Genomic DNA, 24,018 nt, shown 5'->3' with positions numbered 1-24,018 from the left:
GGCAACTGTGTGACTTTGCCTCTGATGATACCACTCAGAATGAGCTGGCGTTCGTGTTTGCGTCTCTGGCTGGCTTCCGACAGGTGCAGGGTGTCATCAGAGGGATGATGACACTAGCCAGAGTGTCCAGAAAGGTTGTGCTGTTGCTGCGCTCTGCACAACATTGCACAGCAGTGAGGATTGGAGCTACAGATGGAACAAGGCGCAGAGTGCACATCGTCTGTGGACGAATCTAAGGAGTAAGAGGAGGAAGACAAGGAGGAGGAAGGTGATGACACCAAAGCAGCACCAGCTGCTCACATTGCTGACAGGGATGCCCTTATTAATACAAGTTTCAGTTAGTTACCATCAGTGGACCGATGTCATAACCATATGCAATGCCCACTCTTCACCCCTCAGCTGCCCCGCCCCACCATACCACTGACACAATGCAGTCTTGTAAACAACCAACCACCCATTGCACATCCTTCCCCCATTGGTCCTGTCAATTCATGTCTTCCCATTCATCAACAAGCAACTGATTAGGTGAGTTGCCATCCAGCAACCAAGAATCGGCAACACGGTAAAGTGATACAAGGTAATAAATTTGGTGTGATTCTACTAAAGAACGGAAACTTCACAACAACATTTTCTCATACAACCATATGATACCCTTGGTGAACTATAAAGCTTTACTCTCCCTTTTCCTACCGCTGCTACGTGGTACAGCCCCTGTAGCTTCAGCAAATGTAGAGGCAGTCTGCTCAGATCCCTGCTCTGACTGCTGAGATGCTTTTGCCCGATGACCGCTGGGTGTAGAGCCCGTGAGGGCCCTACCAAAGACTGCTCCACCTGCACATGTGCAGGGGCAGACTCGGCCATCAGGAGAGGAGGCAGCATGTGGGCTACTGACTGCGTGTTGGGGAGGGGGCAACAGGTGAGAAGTGATAGCGCCTTATATGGAGTCTCCACTTCCATGTCCCCTTTTGCCATCATCCCTCTCATGGACCAGCTGCACTTCACTGCTATCACTGTGGTAGTGAGCACTTTGGTGCAGGTCAGTGAGACGTGTCTGTCATCCTATTTAAGGCACCAGACATGTTGGCATCCAGAGAGTCTGCACGGCCGTGGTCAAGGCATGCGTGGACTCATTTGATTGGAGCATTTGATGTTCCACGGAGTTGGCCACTTTATCCATGCATGAAGACATCGTCGCAATGCCCTGCGACATCAACCCACTCATGCTTCCTCCATTCTCTCTGCAGTCATGGATAATGTGCTTGGAAGGCCTGTCAGTACATTTCACATTTTTTGGTGCTCCTCAATGATTATATTTTTCATCGACGGCCCCCAGGGTACAGCATCTGTGTCCAGCTGAGCAGAGCTTGGCTAGGGCTACACCCTCTGACGTGGATTCTGCACTGCTGTCCCTGCCACCACCATCTGCTCTTGCTCACTTGTGAAGTGAGAGTCAACAGGTGAAAACCCAACTAACTGGTTCCACCGAAGTGCGAGTATCTGAGCTGGTGCATGGTAAGCTTGAGTTCTGTGATGGTGCACCCTCAGAAGGAATCAGCTCCTCTAAGGATTTGTCATCCGCAAGGTCCATGGACTCCTGCGGCACGCATGAAGGCCCTGTTGGAGAGAAAAGTTATGAATTAGTACTGGCAAGGTAAGAATGTTGCAACATATCATTATGAAAGTGATCATATTTCACTGCTGAAATAAAGTCAACATGACTTGTGTGTTTTATCACATGTGGGTCGATGATATTTAATTCTGTCACTAGATAGCTAGGTGCTCCCTATCTGGACTCCATTGTGAGACTCCCTCTTCTCTTCCTACCAACTCCAACTCCTCCAATTTGCATCTTTGGATTGTCCCTTTCAATACTGAAGTTGAGATTGCATCATGCAGGTCCACATCACATCCACTGCCGCTGATTGGACGGGAAACCCGGAAGTAAAATGATAGTGAGGTGTCTGCATTAAAAAAAAAACGCTCCTAGGGTCCCAAATATCGGGGCCTTAGTCACTCAATTGATTGAAATAGACTTTGGAGCTGACTTCAGCCAATCAAAAAACAATAATTCCCCTACAGATCCCAATATATAATAGGCAGTTGAACTCGGAGGAAAGTTTTTTTTAAAGATGTGGAATTAAATATTTTTACTAGTTACAAAGTAATTATAAACTTTTTAAAAAATGCAAATAGAAGAGAGAATGGAGATGCAACCATGCAGGGGAAGGCAGGGAAGAAAAATTGTTCAAAATTGGTATTCCATCTCCTTTTCTGAAATTTGCTTTTCTCCTGAAGGTACCTACAGCCCTTCATTATCTTGCTTATTAGGTATTCTTTTGTGTAGTCTACACAATGAGTGGCAACAGGCTATTTGATCATGTTGAATGTTTGCCTTTGCAGCTAATTCAGTTTGCAGTGATGGTTGGTGCAAAATATATATATTTGAAAATAGTGCTTCATAAGACCCACTGGGAAAACTACTAGTCATCTGCTTGTATTCACAGATGCTCCCCAGTATCTGATCAGATTTTTAAATGTATTTTCTCTTTTCAAACATTCACAGCTGGAGGTTAAGAAGGTTCATTGAGCCAGTTAGTTTTGCACTTATCGAATGCCAACCTGCTATTGGTGGCCAACTAGTTGCTTTAGCTTTTAAAAACGCAAAAGATATTGGGGCTGGAATTGCTCAGGGGTTTTGCTGGTCTGCCATAACTCAAGCGAGTGACCGGTGGAACCTTGCCAGAAAACAGCCAAGACCTGTTGCGTGTGCTGGGTCTTCACCATTTCCAGGAGTTTCTTTTTTTGGCTTAAAAGTGGCAGAACCTCCAGCTAGCCCTTACAATGTAAATGATAATATGGGTTTGGAGCCAGACTAAAACAATCTATCTGACATTTTGAAGCAAGTGCTATAGATATAGGAAAGTACTTTCAACAAGTAATATTAGGAATTAGATTTATGATGCGCATGAGTGAATTTAAGGGCTGTGTTCATATTTTTCTGGTGTATTAAAATAACACACATTTTTGAAATAATGTGAATGACTATTGGCAGGTCCACGACTGTAACCCTGCTTTTAAAGAAGGCAAATATGTTTAATAAGCTAGCATTATATGTAGAATTTGTTTTGAAAGCCAAACTTTTTCATAAATTTATAATGCTGGTCATGACTTTGTTTCATCAGTATTACAGTAACAATGACACTAGCATGTTAATTCTTGCAGTTTTGGTTCATTAAGAAGTAAATAATGGAACTAAACCCCAATTACAGTCAGTAGTCAACTGAAAGCCACTTACTGTTGATGTCATGCCTTATGACAGAAATGTTCTGCTATAAACACCTCAGGTGTAATTTGAACCCCCAAAAATGGGTGGGTTTGGGTCGGGTGGGAAGTTAAAATGTTAAAAATCTGAAACAGGAACTCAACCCGCCTCGCACGGAGGCAGGGCAAGGGGCGGGCGACCAATCCGCTCTCAGGAGGCAGGTCGGTTGTTGAAACCTTTTAAGGAAGCCCTGTGCCACCATTTTTTACAGGATTTCTATTCTTAACGCACGTTGGCCAGAAACCCGGCAGGTAAAAGGAGGCAAGAAGGGCTGGATCCATCAGATAGGTGCCTTTGCAGCACTGATTGTAGGCCAGGAGGAGCAGAGGTGTCTCCTCTAGGCCCACCAGGCTAACCTGTAAACCATGCCCCCCCCCCCGACCTCCGCAATCTTCCCCGACCATCCCCCATCACTGACTCCCCCCTCGTGATCATCGAGCCCCCTCCAACTCTACCCCAATCTCTTTCCCCAATCTCCGACCCCCTCTGATCTCTCCCTTATCTCCGAATCTCCCCCACCCCCCTCCCCTGAAGACACATATCTCTGCCCTCGATCTCCGACCTTCCCCCTGATCTCCATTTTCCCCCCCAACCCCCCCAACTCTGCCCCCAATCTCCAACCATCCCCCCCACCCCGATCTTGCTCCAATCAATTCCCCCCCACCATGATCACCCCGACCCTCCCAACCACGCTGTACTTACACACCCCCGGGCGATCTCTACCCCCAACAACCACAAAACCTACCTGCTTCTGGGCTGCGGCCTTTTCTGGAGCACTCCCCGCCCAGCAGGCAGCCAAGCCTGTCAATCAGGCTGGCTTCTGGATGGGGGATCTGTTCAAAAAAAAACACTTACGCCATGGAATTGTTTGTGAAAACCCGGACTTCCAAGTTTCCTGATCATAACTCCTCCCCACTGCTCCAAAACCCCGCCCCTGTAAATATCAAGGCTATTTTGTTCAATTCTAGTTAACTATCACAGTGCAATTTTGTGCTTGCAACAGGAATTTCCAAGACCAGTAGCACTACAAAGCCAGACACAGAAACAAATCAATTTTTTAGCAACAGATAATAATCACAGGTCTTTGAAAGCGTGTTTATTCTGTTATTTCCCTTCCATATGCCATGAGTAAAGTTAGCATATCAATGGCGTGAAAGTCTCTAGGGATGCCTATCCATTTAATTTCAGGCTGAATCAGATGAGCTTTCTGTATCCTGTATAGACTGGAGGTCAGCTTCAGTTCTTTTTCTCCAATCATTGGCATCAGCCACATCTGTACTTCTCCCATGAGAAACAGAAAAATATTTCTCTAGTACTTTATCCATTTTTGTCCTGTAGGCTTGAGAATGTTGATTCCGTCAAGATTTTCTTGAATTATTTACTTAGAAATTTAATTTATTTTCAGGGTCTGGATAAAACATTTACATTAACTTCAGTGTCAGCTGTGGCTCAGTGAGTAGCACTCTTGCCTCTGAGTCAAAAGTTTGTGAGTTCAAAGTCTCTCTTCAGAGACTGAGGGCTAAAAATTGAGTAGCACACACTTTGGGGCGCTAACTTTGCCCTGGCGCTACTTTTAGCGCCCCGGAAAAAATAGCGCCCCCGCAATGGAAATTGAGTGGTAGTGCCTCAAGAGGGAAGTGGGGTGCTACTGTAAGCGTTCCCGCCTCCCTATTGGGGCGCTGTGAGGGAATATCGCAACGTGCTGCAGCGCCACGCACGCTGCGGCACGTCACGCCGCGGTATTGCAGGCCTTCCTCCCCTTCTTAAAGGGGAGGGGCTTTGCACCGCGCGACCCGGGGGATCGGGAGTGCCGGCAAAAGAGCCCAGCACTCAAGAGAAGTGCTGGGCTCATGGAGCGCAGCTGGCACTCTGCGGGGGGGCGGGTAAGGAGGCCGGGGACGGGAGCAGAGGCAGGTGCTGGCAGGCAGCCAGCAACAAAACTGGCCGCCCCACACCTCACCTTTAAATAGCGCCTCCCTGGCCGCAGGTAGGCCCCCCGACCCTGTCAAACATAGCGTCCGGCGGTAAGTCAGGGGGCGCTCCCGAAGATCATGGCCAAGGTGCGAGCGGGACGCTGTGCACAGCAATGACATCATCGCCGGCAGTGCAGTGCCGCGGGGCACTACCGGTTACCGCCGCCGCTAACCTCCCGCTGAATTTCGCAGGAAGCTGTGGCGACGCCGCGCCCGGGCGCTAGTTGCTTTGTGCCCCGTTAGCGCCCTCTAACAGGAGGTGCAAACCAACCAAATTTTTCCCCCTGACACTCTAATGCAGTACTGAGGGAGTGCTGCATTGTTGGAGCTTCCATCTTTCGGATGAGATGTTAAACTGAGGCCCTGTCTGCCTTCTCTGGTGGATGTAAAAAATCCTATGGCCAATATTTATCCATTAACCGATACCTAAAAACAGATTATCTGGTCATTATCACATTGCTGTTTGTGGGGCCTTGCTGTGTGCAAATTGGCTGCCACGTTTCTTACATTACAACAGTGATTCCACTTCAAAAGTACTTGATTGGCTGTAAAGCATTTTGGGGCGTATTGAAGTCGAGAAAGGCACTATATAAATGCAAATTCTTCCTTATATTTCAAAACCTGTTTTTTTTTGTTATATATTTTAGGTAGCAAACTTTGTACAGACTCTCCCTGGTTGTGAAGAACAAGCAAAGATCTTTAAAGAAGAGGTAAGAAATAATGAAACCTCCATCTCCTGGAATTTCACAGACTGAAATCTTCTAATAATTATTGGATCACTATATATCATAATATTGAGCTGGTGTGGCTGCTGTAATATTCTGTTGTACACAGTTCCAGTATAAGCCAGGCTGACGGTTCTTAATTTGGCTTTATCATAGAAAATATCACTTACAGCAAAGGTGTAAACAAGTATGTATTTTAGTTGCAAATGCGACTGCGTTTTTCTATTTGCACTTTCATTTTAAGCATTAGTTGCAATTTGTGATCAAATCATTTTAACGCTAAGAGTCTTGCACCCAGTGGGAACAGCACTTGGAAATCGAAATATAAAGGAACAAAATGTTAGACCACAGGTTCTTCTAGCTGGTCAGAAACATAAATTTATACTTCCTATATATGATTATCTGATGCATAGTGTAGCATCACCTGATATCTAATTAAGAAATATAAAGGTAGATTTTCCAAGTCTTCACTTGCGGCAATTACATGGACCACCACAAGTAAGGATCAGAAAATCGTGGCAGGTGGTACTTTGCCAAAGTGAGTTCCAGTTACTTGGCTTGCACCGAGTGAGGACAAGGAAAATCTACTCTCTAAATCCAAGTTTAGACTGGGATGTAAATGTTCCATGGTGGATTTTCTAATTCAAAACATTGTAGCAATGCCATGTCATAATTGTGTGTAAATGATTCAGAATTCATCAGCAGTTCTTAAGCTTTTTTAATACCATTCATTTATGTAGATCTAAGTGTGGCAGCATGGGGAATAGAAGCAGTGAGGTCAGAGGCAGCAGGACTGAAATAGGTGTGAGGAAATATGTGGGAACATACGAATGCCTATTGCAAGTCAGATCATTGGATTTATTTTAGTTACTATTCCTATAAATTTGTAGGAAAAAAGGATTTTCTGCAGGATATATGTGATTTAACTTAAAGTCTGTCATGCTATTGTGGAATTGGATATGGGAACGGATAGATCATTTGGCAGACAGAATGCCAAAAATAAAGATTGTTTCATGTCCAGAATTTCTCATTTTGGAGTGATTTTCTTCCTCATCTAAAATGTAACTGTGACCTGGTTAAAGCTTATATAGTAAGATAGCTACAATAGATAGTAAACAGATTGGAACCTGATATCTGAGTAAAAGTCATTCTGCGTTCCATCAAGAAAAATATTAAAGGTGTCCCCAGAGTAATTTTCACCTTCACTCTTTGGGCAGTAATCTGGCAGATTGCCCACCAGTTGTAGAACCCACCCGATTTCATCCCATTAAAATTCTACAATGGGTGGGCAATCTACTCCACCAGATTACCGGCCAAAGGGTGATGGTGAAAATTACCCCCACTGAGTCACTGGGGATGCCTTCAGTATTTTTCTTGATGGAACACAGAATGACTCTTACTCAGATATTAGGTTCTAATCTGTTTATCTATGTTAGCTATATTACTATACTAGCTGAAGTGCCCGGCGGTGCCGAGGCTTTTTCGAGGGAATGTTGTTGTTGGAAGAGAGAGAGAGAGCGACTGGGGTGAAGAGAGAGAGCGACTGGGGGGAAGAGAGAGAGCGACTGGGGGGAAGAGAGGGAGGGGAGGGGGGGAGGGGGAGGGGGGGAGGGGGAGGGGAGGGGGAAGAGGGGAGGGGGAAGAGGGGAAGGGGGGGAGGGGAAGGGGGAGGGGAAGGGGGAGGGGAAGAGAGGGCGGGAGGGAGGAGGGGGGACGGAGGAGGGGGGAGGGGGAGGGGGAGAGAGGGGGAGGGGGGAGGGTGGGGAGGGGGGAGGAAGGGAGGGGGGAGGGGGAGGGCGGGGAGGGGGGAGGGGAGGGCGGGAGGGGAGGGGGAGGGCGGGGAAGGGAGGGTGGGGGGGAGGAAGGTAGGGAGGGGGGGGAAGGGAGGGCAGGGGGGGAAGGGGGGAGGGAGGGCGGGGGTCGCCCCCCCCCCCCAGGTGAAGACCGCCGATTGCGCGCGCAGCAGGAGCTGAGACTGTCGGCCGGCGGGCCCGGTTGCCAGGGTAACCGTGACGCTGACCAAGCCAGAGAGAGAGACGCCGCGTCTCAGCTGCTCCTGCTGCGCGCGCGGCCCCCCCCCCCCCCAAGGTGAAGACCGCCGATTGCGGCTGCGCGAGACGTCCGGCGGGCCCGGTTGCCAGGGTAACGCTGGACGCTCAGCAAGCCCCGCCCCCCGGCCAGCCAGAGAGAGACAGCGGGTCTCAGCTCTTGCTGCGCGCGCACCCTAGCGGCGCTGGGCTGAGGCTGGCCCTCCAGCCTTCGAGTGGGGCCGGGAGGTGCCTAGCTCGGGCGTGGGTGCGGAGGAGACGCCGAGGCTTCTAGGCCTACCTGGAAAAACGGGGAAAGGTAGGAAAATTAATGAGATTAGATAAGTTAATTACTTTCTAAATCATTTTTTTTAAAAACAATATGTGTTTTAAAAGCAACGTTTTTTTTTAAGACGTAGAAAGCGGGAAAAAGAAAGGAAAAGTTTGGAATCAAGATGGCGGCGACTCACCTCGGTTCAGAACGATAAGGCCCGGCCACACACGCACCGATTGGCCTGGCGGCACACGCCAGCAACCCGGCGTACGATTGGTCAAGCTCGAGGTCACTCTGTCGGTCACTCTGTCGCTAATGAACGGATAATGAGATGCTAATGAGCGGAATGTTGAAGGTTTTTGGGATACCGCGGGCGCAATTTTAGCCCGGCCGAAACGTAAATACGCTTAAAACCGTCTCGGAAGCGTAAGCTTTCTTTGGAGGTAACGCGCGCGTAGGTACGCCCTGTAACTTTCGAGTGCATACCCGCAACGCACACGCGATGACAGACAGACAGACAGATAGACAGAATGACAGAAGTACCGATTTATATATATAGATATGCTATAACCAGACATACAAAATTATCCCAGTGGGTTTAAGCAGTGAGAAGCTGAGCCATACAGATCAGGAATGTCCCAGGTTCAATCCCTGGTCAGTTCTGAGGTAGCTGAATATAGCCTACACAGTTGTAGAGGTGTTAGAATGGCATCAGCACAATGAGAGAAAGTTGGCTATAGTTCCCATGCCTTATTGCTATCACGCTGGCAGTGCATGTATATGATCATTGGCTGAGTAAACGAATGGGCTCAGCTGTTATGCCTTCAGTGGTTAAATAACCTGCCATTACTCACTGTAAAGGTACACACATGAGTAATCGCCACTTAAGCAATGTACTAGAGAGCACCCACAACCTGTGGAACAGTGCACCTGCATGGAATCAATGCCTTCATGAAAGTAGAGGGAAGAAAATTGGTGATGAAATGAAAAACACTACAAGCACGCAGGCTGTTTTCCACTTAATTACTATTTACAAATCATTGAGATAAATATTGCAACAGTGTGTTTTCATGACAATGTTATATGCCTATCTGTTCAACGTGTGAAACATAAAATGTGGAATTTTGTGAGATTATTGGATTTCACTAAATTATATATTTGACTTTAATGTTGCTGCAATGATCGAGTCTATTCAGTTCATTGACTTTTGCATTCATGACTACAAAAGCCCCAATTAAGAATAATTTTAGTGCATGGGTTTAATTACCCAGCAATAAATCTAATAGGTAAAAAAGAAAGGATTTAATTGAATTCCTTTTGTAGTATGTAAAACCCATGCAATTGAATGACAATTATTAGCACTTTTGAAATTCGCTTCTATGAGAAAGGATACATCTATAGAGATGTGTCATGGCTAGCAGGAAGATTAGAATAAATACCTCCACAAATAAGACTGACACAAGTGACTCTGATGGTTCTCACCAATAACACAGGAAAGGGCCATGTGAATGTTGTAGGGGAGAACAGTTAAGCAGGCCTCAGATCACTCAATGTGAATGGTGTAGGGGTGATCATAAGAACATAAGACGTAGGAACAGGAGTAGGTCATTTGGCCCCTTGAGCCTGCTCCACCATTCAATAAGATCATGCCTGATCTGATCTTGACCTCAACTCCACTTCCCTGCCCGCTCCCCATAACCCTTGACTCCCTTACCTTTCAAAAATCTGTCTATCTCCACCTTTAATATATTCAATGACCCAGCCTCCACAGCTCTCTGAGGAAGAGAATTCCAAAGATTCACAACCCTCTGAGAGAAGAAATTCCTCCTCATTTCCGATTTAAAAAGGTGCCCCCTTATTGTGAAATTATACCCCCTAGTTCTAGATTCCCCCACGAGGGGAAACATCTTCTCTGCGCCTACCCTGTCAAGCCCCTTCAGAATCTTATATGTTTCAATAAGATCCCCTCTCATTCTTCTAAACTCCAATGAGTATAGGCCCAACCTGCTCAAGACAACCCCTTCATCTCCGGAATCAACCTCGTGAACCTTCTCTGAACTGCCTCCAAAGCAAGTACAGTATATCCCTCCTTAAATAAGGAGACCAAAACTGTACACAGTACTCCAGGTGTGGTCTCACCAACACCCTGTACAGTTGTAACAGGACTTCCCTACTTTTATACTCCATTCCCTTTGCAATAAAGGCCAACATTCCATTTGCCTTCCTAATTACTTGCTGTACCTGCATGCTAACTTTTTGCGATTTATGTACAAGGACCCCCAGATCCCTCTGTACCTCAGCATTTTGTAATCTCTCCCCATTTAAATAATAATTTGCTTTTTTATTTTTCCTACCAAAGTGGATAATCACGCATTTTCCCACATTAAAATCCATCTGCCAGATTTTTGCCCACTCACTTATGTCCCTTTGGAGATTCTTTGCGTCCTCCACACAATTTCCTTTCCCACCTATCTTTATATCATCAGCAAATTTGGCTACATTGCACTCGATCCCTTCATCCTGGTCATTAATATAGGTTGTAAATAGCTGATGTCCAAGCATTGACCCTTATGGCACCCCACTAGTTACTGCATCTGTTTAGTCATACAGGAAACTCTTTTTTATCCAGCACCGATGGGACCGGCGTGGTGCCGGTTTATCAAAAAGTCTGGATTACAGAGAGGTATAGTAAAAGGTACGAGAGCCCCGTACACGGCCACAGATCCATGCGTCCCTGTTGCATGGCAACAGGTGCAGGAACCCCGGCCACAGACCAAGTGTCCCTGTTGCACAGCAACAGGTGCAGGAACCCCGGTTACACGGCCACAGATCCAGGAATGGCCACTAATATGAAGTAAAAGTTACCTGAACCTACTCCTGAATTTTGCCAGTTAACAGAGAGTTCCGGTAAATCAAGAGTTTCCTGTACATGACCACTTAATAAGGTGGCAGATGGAATATAATGTGGGGAAATGTGAGGTTATTCACTTTGGTAGGAAGAATAGAAAAACAGAATATTTTTTTAATGGTGAGAAACTAGTAAATGTTGGTGTTCAGAGAGAGCAGCGGGCAGCACGGTGGCATAGTGGTTAGCACTGTTGCCTCACAGCGCCAGGGACCCGGGTTCAAATCCGGCCTCGGGTGACTGTCTGTGTGGAGTTTGCACATTCTCCCCGTGTTTGCGTGGGTTTCCTCCGGGTGCTCCGGTTTCCTCCCACAGTCCAAAGATGTGCGGGTTAGGTTGATTGGCCATGATAAAAATTGGCCCTTAGTGTTAGGGGGGATTAAATACGTGGGGTTACAGGGATAGGGCTTGGGTGGGATGGCTGTCGGTGTAGGGACCGGGTGCTAGGGTTTGGATGATCAGCCATGATCTCGTTGAATGGCGGAGCAGGCTCAAAGGGCCGAATGGCCTGCTCCTATCTTCTATGTTTCTATGTTTCTATTTAGGTGTCCTCATACAGGAAACACAGATAGTTAGCATGCAGTTACAGCAAGCAATTAGGAAGGCAAATGGCATGTTGGCCTTTATTACAAGGGGGATGGAGTATAAGAGTAAGGAAGTCTTACTACAGTTGTACAGGGCTTTGGTGAGACCACACCTGGAGTACTGTGCACAGTTTTGGTCTCCTTATCTGAGGAAGGATATACTTGTCTTAGAGGCGGTGCAATGTCTGTTCACTAGACTGATTCCTGGGATGAGAGCGTTGTCCTATGAGGAGAGATTGAGTAGATTGGGCCTATACTCTCTGGAGTTTAGAAGAATGAGAGGTGATCTCATTGAAACAGATAAGATTCTGAGGAGGTTTGACAGGGTAGATGCTGAGAGGTTGTTTCCCCTGGCTGGAGAGTCTAGAACGAGGGGCATAGTCTCAGGATAAGGGGTCGGCCATTTAAGACTGAAATGAGGAGGAATTTCTTCACTCAAAGGGTTGTGAATCTTTGGAATTCTCTACCCCAAAGGGCTATGGATGCTGAGTTGTTGAATGTATTCAAGGCTGAGATAGATAGATTTTTGGACTCTTGGGGATTCAAGGGATATGGGAATCGAGCAGGAAAGTGGAGTTGAGGTGGAAGATCAGCCATGATCTTATTGAATGGCGGAGCAGGCTCGAAGGGCCGTATAGCCTACTCCTGCTCCTTATTGTTATGTTCTTAGATGTAGGCGTTGAATTCTATACTTGTTGCCAGAACTTGAAGGGTGCTTTGTACACTCTCAAATACCAGACTTCTTTTATATGCAGGCCCCATGAAGTTCCACTCCTTGCATTCAGCAGCCAAGGAAGGACTCAAGCTAGCATTGGGTCTGCAGTTTCTGCTCCTCTAGTCTCATCTCAATTTGCTCCTTCTCATTCTTGCTCACTGCTTCAGACAGCGTTCTCTCCTCAAATTCTCTACTTAAATCCCATAAAGTGGATTTACCTGCACTGGTGCTTCCCATTGTTGAGGTAGGTGATACAGGTGCAGCAAGGTGCTGGGTTCATTGTGTCCACTGGCATATGCTTCTGGGTCTTCCTGGATGCCTACAGAAACAGCAGAGGAACATGTGTTAGAAAATTAGCAGAAAGACTTACAGAATTTACATGGCAAGATATAGCATTGGAATTTTCCTACTCAATGACTCGCATACAGGCATACACTGCAATGCAACATGCGTCATGCTGCTACTTCCAGTCTATACCTGTATACAGTGAATGAGTAGTCGGAGGAAGAATAAGAAGAAAAGGATGGTACTATCCCGGAGCTTGGGGAGGCCTCCAACTTCACCTCCCCCACTTCTTCTATGGATTTCCACCCACTATATCTTGCCCTGTACATTTTGTATGAATGGGGTGCTTTTCTGCCAGTATATTCTAATATATGCTAAATAACAACAGAAAATGCTGGAAAAACTCAGCAGGCCAGGCAACATCCGTGGAGAGAGGAATAGAGTCAAAGTTTCAGGTCGAAACCCTTCGTCAGGACTGAAAAAGCACAGGAAATGAAACAGAATAAAAGGCCAGTTTGGGGGCTGGGAAATAGGGATGAGAGAACAAAAGAGAAGTGAAGAGACATTAAGAAGTATTCAAAACGAGACGAGATGGTGATGGGACTAGTGGAGAGATAAAAGACGGCGCTAGATTAAGTGTGAAATGCGCTGGCAGAATGAGAGACAGCTGCCATGTGGGAGAGAAAAAAGGGGGGAGGGCCAAAACAAAGGTGTGGATAAAAAATATATATAAAAATGTAATAGGGGCCGAGGTTATGATCTGAAATTGTTGAACTCGATATTGAGTCCGGAAGGCTGTAAAGTGCCTAATCGGAAGATGAGGTGCTGTTCCTCGAGCTTATGCTGGGTTTCCGTGGAACAATGCAGAAGCCCGAGTACAGTGAGGTCAGAGTGGGAATGGGGCGGTGAATTAAAATGACAGGCGACCGGAAGCTCAGGGTCACCCTTACGGACTGAACGGAGGTGTTCCGCAAAGCGGTCACCCAATCTGCGTTTGGTCTCCCCAATGTATAGGAGACCACATCGTGAGCAGCGAATACAGTATACTAGATTGCAAGAAGTACAAGTAAATCGCTGTTTCACCTGGAAGGGGTGTTTGGGGCCCTGGACAGTGGGAAGGGGGGAGGTATAAGGGCAGGTGCTGCATCTCCTGCGCTTGCAAGGGAAGGTGCCAGGGGAAGGGGTGCTGGGGGTGATAGAGGAGTGGACTAGGGTGTCTCGGAGGGAGCGGTCCCTATGGAATGCTGAAAGGGGAGGGGAGGGGAAGATGCGTTTGGTGGTGGGATCACGATGGAGGTGGCGGAAATGGCAGAGGATGATCCGTTGAATGTGGAGGCTGGTGGGGTGAAAGGTGAGGACAAGGGGAACCCTATCGTGGTTCCGGGAGGGAGTGGCAGGGGTGAGGGCAGAAGTGCGGGAGATAGAACGGACACGTTCTAATATATGCTTCTCTTCTGCTTCTGTATGCCTCCAGGAAGACCTGGAAGCAAATGCCAGTGTAACACAATGAACCCACCACCTGTGTAACTTACTCCAACAATGGCAAGATGTTTAAGAGTGCTGTATAAAAAAGCTAAGAACATAAGAAATAGGAGCAGGAGTAGGCCAATCGGCCCCTCGAGCCTGCTCCGCCATTCAATAAGATCATGGCTGATCTGATCCTAACCGCCAATCCACTATCACAGAACCATCTCCTGAATCTAACAGAATTAGACACACGAAATAGGAGCAGGATCAGGCTACATGGCCCCTGGGCCCGCTCCGCTACCCACAGGGCCATGACCGATCCGAACCTAGACTCATGTCCAAATTCCTGCCCGCTCCCCGTAACCCTTAATTCCCTTTACTTCTAGGAAACTGTCTATTTCTGTTTTAAATTTATGTAATGATGTAGCTACTACAGCTTTTCGGGGCAGCATATTCCATGGACCTACCACCCTCTGAGTGAAGTAGTTCCTCCTCATCTCAGTTTTGAAAGAGCAGCCCCTTATTCTAAGACTACGCCCCCTAGTTCTAGTTTCACCCATCACCGGGAACATCTTCCCTGCATCCACCCGATCCAACCCCTTCACAATCTTATATGTTTCAATAAGATCGCCTCTCATTCTTCTGAACTCCAATGAGTAGAGTCCCAATCTACTCAACCTCTCCTCATATGTCCATCCCCTCATCCCCGGGATTAACCGAGTGAACCTTCTTTGTACTGACTCGAGAGCAAGTATGTCCTTTCTTAAGTATGGACACCAAAACTGTACACAGTATTCCAGGTGCGGTCTCACCAATACCTTGTACAACTGAAGCAATACCTCCCTATTTTTATATTCTATCCCCCTAGCAATGAAAGCCAACATTCCATTGGCCTTCTTAATCACTTGCTGCACCTGCATACTAACCTTTTGAGTTTCGTGCACCAGGACCCCCAGATCCCTTTGTACTTCCAGTACTTTCCAGTTTCTTGCCATTAAGATAACTTGCTCTACGATTTTTCCTGCCAAAGTGCATAACCTCACACTTTCCAGTATTGTATTCCATCTGCCAAATCTCTGCCCACTTACTTAGCCTGTCTATGTCCCCTTGAAGGTTTTTTATGTCCTCCTCACTCACTACTTTCCCCCCCATCTTAGTATCATCTGCAAACTTTGATATGTTACACTCGGTCCCCTCCTCCAAATCGTTAATATAGATTGTAAAGAGTTGGGGACCCAGCACTGACCCCTGCGGAACACCACTAGTTACTGATTGCCAGTCTGAGAATGAACCATTTATCCCAACTAAGGGCCAGGAATTGCAATGCCCCTCCCTTGGAACTTCATTGCTCATGTCTGTATTGAGCCACCTACTCCTGCAAGCAAAGTGTAATGATACTGGAATTTTGACAGCCAAGTGCTCACCCTACATCCCAACTTGGGCAAGTTAATGAGCTGCCTTTTGTTGGAAACATGCTTTGTGGACACAGCTTGCAGGATTTCTGTGCCACAGGAGTTGTATATTTCAGCGCCATCTACAAATTCTGTCCTGCAGCAATGCTTGTGATTGTATATAAGAGCTGAAAGGTTGCCTGAATGTTTTGCATGCTGCGCCAGTGAAACTGCATTAGGTTTAGACTTGCATTTTGACTTGTATTTTTTTATATAGCGCCTTTCATTTCCACCGGATGTCCCAAAGTGTAGTCACTGTTGTAATGTAGGAAACGCAGCCAATTTGTGCACAACAAGCCCCCAGAAACAACAATTGTGATAATGACCAGATAATCTGTTTTAGTGATGTTGATTGAGGGGTAAATATTGGCCAGGACACCTGGGATAACTCCCCTGCTCTTCCTCGAACTAGTGCCATGGGATCTTTTACGTCCACCTGAGAGGGCAAACGGAGTCTTGGTTTAAAGTCTCATCCAAAAGACAGCACCTCCAACAGTGCAGCACTCCCTCAGTACTGCACTAGATTTTTGTGCTCAAGTCTCTGGAGTGGGACTAGAACGCACAACCTTCTGACTCAAAGTTGAGGGTGCTACCAACTGAGCCTTGGCTGACTTTCTGTAGCATGCATACTTTGTGTAGGCAAATGCTAGGTACTCTTGCCTTGGCAATATTCCTGAGGCTGCTAACCATACACAGATTTGTTCCAAAAACTCTTGAGATGAGCGAGGTCTTCACTCTTTCTTTCACCTTCTCCCAACGCACTGATGGCAGATGTTTGGAGTGGCCCCAGTCCCAAAGAGGGCAATCCTCCTTTGCTGATTCTTGTCCAGCAGCACCTCAAGGGCAACATCTTAAAAATGTGCTGTCCTATGACACCCTTTCTTTGCACCATTTCAGCAGGGAAGATTTTAAAGTTCCCACTGCATTCTGCTCTCCTTTAAATAGCAGCAACAGCACTTTAAGAACCGCTGCACTGGATATCACAGAAATCACAGAAACCTCACAGTGCAGATAGAGGCCATTTCGGCCCATCGAGCCTGCACCGACACATATCCCACCCCCGATCCCCGTAACCCCTACACCAACACATATCCCACCCTATCCCCGTAACCCCACGTATTTAATCCCCCTAACACTAAGGGTCAATTTTATCATAGCCAATCAACCTAACCTGCACATCTTTGGACTGTGGGAGGAAACCGGAGCACCCGGAGGAAACCCACGCAAACACGGGGAGAATGTGCAAACTCCACACAGACAGTCACCCGAGGCCGGATTCGAACCCGGGTCCCTGGAGCTGTGAGGCAACAGTGCTAACCACTATCCCACCATCAAAATCAGCAGTCTTCCAGTGCCTGGTCCAATCTGCACAGGAAGCTCACAGTCACACTTCAATTGGCTGACCTCGAGAAATCATGCGAGCTGAGCAGGAGCTTTGTTTGCTTCAATCCAGTGATGTTAGCACTGCACTCAGAAATTGACATCCTGGGGCCAATAATCCATGAGCCTTTGATCATCAGCGCACAAGGAACATCTGCTACTGACTCTTCTAGATTTTCATTGGTTAGGGGGAGTTTCCCTCGTTAGAATATCAACAGTACACACCTGCACCACTTTATAAGGAGACCAAAAAACATTCCCTTAGTACGGTACTGTATTGAAGTGTCAGGCTAGAATGCCCCTTCACAAATAATTTACTTGTAATAGTTACATTTGGCGCATCAAGGTATATTTATCAATAATGGCTCATAATATAATCAAAGTAGATAATAAAGTTCTACCTATTTTGAGTTTAATTAAATTAGATATGCTGTTTTCACCAGCCATGTTTGTTTTGTTTTACAGCAGATTGATGGAGAAGCGTTTCTTTTGCTGACACAGATGGACATAGTTAAGATCATGAGCATCAAATTAGGCCCAGCCCTGAAGATTTACAACTCCATTCTAATGTTTAAGAATTCTGAAGATAATTTGGAGTAGACATTGAGGATTGGAAAAGGCAGCTGCTAAGTGATGCTATTCTTTTCTGCCAACTACTAATAAAATGAATCTCTAGTCATGATGAATGGCACATTAAACTGTAGATCAATTTATCAGCAAGATTAACAGGGTATACTGAGATATTCTGAGATATTGTTGATTTAAAGAAATTTCAGTTATAAATGCTTGTTAATAAAATATGAAGTAATTAAATTGTGAAGTAATATAAGATGAAGATACATTTGGAAGTTGCACTTGTACAGTAGATTTCTCATGCAATTGAGGTCAAATTACAATTTTACAACATGAAAAGTAAAAAACAAGTTGAGCAAAAGTACTTGACTACCTGTGAGATGACATGTTTAAAGTATAAAATGGATCTACGCACTTTAAAAGTGTTGAGTATTTGGATGTTACCTAAAACTTGGAGCATGGCGGGAGATAATCTGCAAATAGAGCACAATAAATTAATCACGTTAGAGTATATATTGAAATAAACTAAAATTGCATATAGGCTTTTAAATCACAACTATATGCATACCTTTATCTAAGCAGATATGTTTAGGTAGTGAAATACTGTTGCAAATGTAGTTGATTGTTTATTCCATAGTTCATATTTTCAAGTCAGATTTTTTTAATGAACATTTTACTGCTGCATATGATCATGTGACCAAGAACTTGGAAATGAGCTGCTAGATGAGCAAATTGGTCCTCCCCATTGACTGTAGGCCAGCATCACACTGAGCACCTCTTCCCTCTGGTATTGGCACTCCAACTCACATAGAACAATGGGTAACCATGTTAGCAGAATATAGTGTACAAACCAAAAATACATCAGAATGCTGTTAAATGCATCATTTGTCCAATAAGCTGACCTGACAAGATAATGCAAGAATTAACTTTTCTTAATTATGCATTGTGCTGTCTGTGTGATAAATATAATTTCCAATGGGACTGCAGCTTGTATCCTCCCTACATCTGCAGTTCATATCTGTGGAAGAAAGCAATATTGCATAGACTCAGAATGAATTTATACCATACTGAGTTCATAAATTTTGAAACTCTGCTGTTCTCTAGTGTTCCATGGAGCTTTATTACAGTTTTCATAACCTATTCATGATGAATTCCTAGGGTATTGAAAACTTACCCCCGAAGGGACAAAGTGCACGATTGCCATAAGTAATAGGTGCTCCAAATAGGCCATGAGCTCAATAATAAATTAGTGATTTTTTTTAGAAAGATAATTGTGTTTTGAAGTGATGGAAACATGCTGCCATGGCATGTTGCTTGCTTTTATCCAGTGGTTGCTTTATGATTTGTATTATCAAGTTGTAGGGTTTTGCTGTTTTGTATATTTCGTTTTTAGTGTAATTAACAGTACATTGCAGTTGATATTGTGTTTGTTATTTATGTTTGCACAAAATTTGATCATTCCAAAATGTTATACTTTACCTTAAAAAGGTTTACTCTGATGTATACGGTGTTTTATTATGTATTGTATAAGTAATATATACAATATCTGTAATGGGTTAGGGCATGTTTATTCTTAAAACTAATGGTTAATTATATACTACAAAGTATCTTACAAAGATAGAACATTAATTTAAAAAAATAAATGTCTTACAGAGCAGGAATGCAATATGGTGCGTATAAAACTCTGGTATAATTTGATCAGGAATCAGCTCTGCACAACCTCTCCTTCAGCTAGCCTCAGTTTTTGTTTGTTAATAGCTCATGATGTAGGACACAACCAACATTGTTATTGTTGTGTTAGTTTAAATTATCCAGATGTATGTAGGACTTCATGAGAGAGCTGAGGTATGAGAAGAAGCTTAATGGATAGGTTTGATTTTTGTACTTCTTAAAATACAGCACATGGAATAAAAACAAATAGACCAGTTTAAACAGTAGCATCTATTTTTGTGGAAAACCCATTTTAAAGTTTTTATTTAAAAAAAAGTCAAAAATGGATGTGATTCTGAAAAAAGTTTTGTAAGTTAGCTTTTCTTCTTCCTTCACATCATCTAGAACAGAAAGTTATTTCCCTGACTCAGAATTTGTGCCTTGATATTTGCTGTGGAATTTGGCAACTAAAGAAACAATTTATAAAAATCAGCAAAATTTGAAAGAATTCTTACTTTTTAGATACATCAGGAAATGTGATGGATATAAAATGTAGAAAACACAGATCTGGCTACTTAAACATCAATCAGTAAATACCATTTACTAAAATTATCAATTAGGCATCGCTGGAGTTTGCACCTAGTGAGTTTTTTTTTTAGTGACAGAGCGCATCTTTTATAAAGTTTATATGACATACAGTAACTGATGTGACAACCTGAGGATACTTCTACTTTAACATCACCAGCGACTATATATTACCCTTCAGTATCGGTGCTGACAATGAAGGCTTCAACGAAAAAACCTCAAATGCTTCAACTTGCATAGTTAGGAAGAGATGGTAAAATGGCATTGAATGCTTTTTATACTGTGACTGAGTAAAATTTTCATTATTAATAAATCACATTTTTCCCATTCAATGAACACAGAGCCATAAACTTTAATACATTGTGCTACTAAGTCCAAAACTCCTCCGTTCATGGAAAAAGTTTGTTATATTTGTTAGACGGTGTTTGTTATTTAGATATTTAAATGTTGAAATTCATTGTTAAAGAAGTTAACTGTTTTGCAGGGAATGTTTAAAAATAATTTCTCTTATTCTGGCATGCTGTATTTTACTTTCAATTGAATACTTTTTTTAACTGTGTTGTTTATCAAAAGTGAGCTTGCAAATTTTTTAAATAAAGTCCTGTTCAGTTCAGACTTCATACTATGATCTCCTTTCCATGGTGTGCTAGTTTTAACTGATCATTTAAAACACAAAGATAGCTTATGTATCGTGTGTCCAACTTCACAGTTTATGTATCTGAGCTAACAAAGATTTTAGCTATGAAATTCCACAGGGTTGTTCCAGTCTTCCACCATAACTTCGAGGGGATACCAGTGGAATCTCAAAAGAAATAACATAAATAGCTATTGATGCCGTTTCTCCTGGGGTTCCACTGAGAGACCAAGAGAACTGCTGAATTTCAGAGTCTTTATTTATTTTCTTCCCGCCTCTCTTCTCCTGACGGTGCCCATTCATACTGGAGCACCAGCCAGCCTCCAGTACCTCAACCAAGTGCCCATACTTAATGTAGCCATGGTGTGGAGATGCCGGTGTTGGACTGGGGTGGACAAATGTAAGAAATCACACAACACCAGGTTATAGTCCAGCAGCTTTATTTGAAATCACAAGCTTTCGGAGCGCTGCTCCTTCGTCAGGTGAAGTGGAGAGATGCATAAAAACATAGCTTATATAGTCAGAGAATAATGTCAGATGTTTACAGGTAATCTTTCTAACTGCCATTTATCACACCTCGGCAGAGAGATAATCACAGCAATCAAAGGTGTAAATGGTGTCCAAACAGGTCAGTCAGGAAAACATTACATCAAAGAACAATGAGGTGGGGTCACAAGGGGTCAAATGTTGCAGATGCTGGGGTCTGTATGAAAAACAAAAAAAGACAAAAAACAATTTTTTTGCTGGAAATCACAGTAGGTCCGGCCGCATCTGTGTGGAGAGAACAAGCCAACGACGACTCGAGTCTGGATGACCCTACATCAGGTGGGGTTACATGTAACGTGACATGAACCCAAGATCTCAGTTGAGGTCGTCCTCATGGGTGCGGAACTTAGCTATCAGTTTCTGCTCGACGATTTTGCGTTGTGTGTCTCGAAGGCCGCCTTGGAGAATGCTTACCCGAAGATCGGAGGCTGAATGTCCTTGACTGCTGAAGTGTTCCCCGACTGGGAGGGAACACTCCTGCCTGGCAATTGTTGCGCAACAATCGCCAAGCAGGAATGTTCCCTCCCAGTCGGGGAACACTTCAGCAGTCAAGGACATTCATTCTCCGATCTTCGGGTAAGCATTCTCCAAGGCGGCCTTCGAGACACACGACAACGCAAAATCGTCGAGCAGAAACTGATACCCAAGTTCCGCACCCATGAGGACGGCCTCAACCGAGATCTTGGGTTCATGTCACGCTACATGTAACCCCACCTGACATAGGGTCATCCAGACTCGAGTCGTCGTTGGCTTGTTCTCTCTACACAGATGCGGCCGGACCTGCTGTGATTTCCAGCAAAAAAAATGTTTTTTGTCTTTTTTTGCTTTTCATACAGACCCCAGCATCTGCAACATTTGACCCCTTGTGACCCCACCTCATTGTTCTTTGATGTAATGTTTTCCTGACTGACCTGTTTGGACACCATTTACACCTTTGATTGCTGTGATTATCTCTCTGCCGAGGTGTGATAAATGGCAGTTAGAAAGATTACCTGTAAACATCTGACATTATTCTCTGACTATATAAGCTGTGTTTTTATGCATCTCTCCACTTCACCTGACGAAGGAGCAGCGCTCCGAAAGCTTGTGATTTCAAATAAAGCTGCTGGACTATAACCTGGTGTTGTGTGATTTCTTACATTCATACTTAATGTAGTATCCTAGACAGTGAATGTCAGCAGGTTATTTTACCAGGAAGGGTATCACAGATGGGTCTGATCCTGTCCTCGCCCAGTATCCAAACAGTGCACTATTCCAGCAGGAGTCAATGAGAAGCAATCAGAAGAGGGAACATTGTTGATTTCCTAACTCTGTTCAAAGTCACTGAGGTCAATTATAATGTCCCTATTGCTGCTCCAGTTGAAATCAGCTAACTCAACACAGTACTGGAACCTTCTTGTCTGTATATCTCACTTCCCACAGTTAGTAGATCACTAACCAACTGAGTCACGTCATTTAAACTGCAGGAGTGTGATGGGGCTGGACGTCCACCTGTCCTCACCACGAACCAGTCTCAAATCCCCACAGCCACTTGCTGCTCCACTGGTAATTACACAGGCTAGTCTGGCCAAAGATTTTTCAGGCCCAAACATACACTGCTGCTACTCCCTCGCTTTCAGGGCCCCAATTAAAACAGCTGTCGATCTCACTGGGATCGATTACCATTTGTGTAGTGTATGTAACTATTCTACCTTTAAGAGAACTACTGTATGTAACCGTCCACCTTTAAGAGAACTATTTTATGTGTGGCACTACTTTGCCTTGGCTGCTGTATACTGTAATACCAACGGTGACCACACCGGTATATAAGTGCGGTGTCAGGATTTATTGGGCAGATTCGCCCTGACCTTCGAATAGTAAAGTCCTGTTAAAGTTACTCTTGTAGTCTGTGTATTACTTTGCTATACAACCCACAGACTTTACAGTGGCGACAAGTTCGATCTTACCCTGCGTGCAGCAATACGTCCGAAGCAGTTAACGAAGCGTCGAGAAGAGGCAACCGCCCTCGTCGTTCTGCTGAGAGAAAACTCGAGTCTGCACAGCAAGAAAGAAGGAAGACTTCAGACACGCAGCCTTCCATCAGCAACAGGCACGGATTGTCCCTTCTGCCATGGTGGTGCTTGAGCCGAGCAGCATGAGAAGCAAGTCGGCCATGGTGACTGTGAGTAAAGGGAAAATAAATAAAATCAACGAAGGAGAAGGGCGGTGAACTCGACCACGGTCGGGGGGGAAAGGAGCCGGACAGAAGTCGGGCCCAGAGGCGCTGAGACGGGGGCAGCGTGGAGCACGGAAGCCGCGGTACAAGCGGGCTGGGAGACGCAATGGCGTCGTGAGACAGCTAGACCGCGACCGGCGAAAAAGGCCGGCAGCGACCGGGGCCACGAAAAGCGGCGACCGGGATCGTAAGGCGCGGGAAGAGATAAAATAAATAAATCGCGGAGAACTCAGCCGCAGCCGGGGAGGGAAGCACCGGACTGCGAGAGGGCTGGGAGGCACGATTGAGAGCCGCGCGAGCGGGAGAGACAGCCCGAGCAAGAGCCGCGCGAACGGGAGAGACAGAGCCCGAGAGAGAGCGAGCGAGAGCCGTGCGAGCGGGAGAGACAGAGCCCGAGGAAGACTGAGCGAGATCCAGCCCAGCGGCTGAAACTGTTCGCCGTCAACGGGTTGTACCCAGAGCCGGTTGCCCGGCCGAGAGAAGGGAACACGCTGAAGCCGAAGCGCAGGCTGCGAACCGCGAAAGCCAGCGGCCATCGCCCGAGGGAAAGCTTACCCCTCCCGCCAGGGGAAGAAACGCGGGAAGCCGCCAGTAGGCGGGGAAGAAGACAGAAGCGGGAACCGCCATTTTGAAATTGGGCAGGGAAAGAAGATAAGCGGGAAACCGCCATCTTGGAAAAAGAAAAAAGAAAAAGTTAAAGAATATTG

The 24,018-nt window shown here is 45.3% G+C and overlaps 1 protein-coding gene across 1 annotated transcript in view; it reads left to right on the top strand.

The window, feature by feature from the left end:
• LOC147115028 (lethal(3)malignant brain tumor-like protein 4) overlaps window positions 1–20,536 on the top strand; it is a 591,174-nt gene extending 570,638 nt beyond the window's left edge. The window contains exons 22-23 of the mRNA XM_085993271.1: window positions 5,943–6,005; window positions 17,574–20,536. Coding sequence (XP_085849397.1) covers window positions 5,943–6,005; window positions 17,574–17,708 — 198 coding nt within the window. The 3' untranslated portion in view covers window positions 17,709–20,536. The remainder of the gene's footprint in view (window positions 1–5,942; window positions 6,006–17,573) is intronic.
• Window positions 20,537–24,018: the final 3,482 nt, after the last annotated feature.

The sequence above is a fragment of the Somniosus microcephalus genome, chromosome 7 (assembly GCF_052327205.1).
Source record: "Somniosus microcephalus isolate GS21.2 chromosome 7, FLI_Smic_1.0, whole genome shotgun sequence".
NCBI lineage: Eukaryota > Metazoa > Chordata > Chondrichthyes > Squaliformes > Somniosidae > Somniosus > Somniosus microcephalus.
The sequence above is the reverse complement of the archived record's forward strand: the minus strand, read 5'-3'. Positions and strand labels throughout refer to the sequence as shown.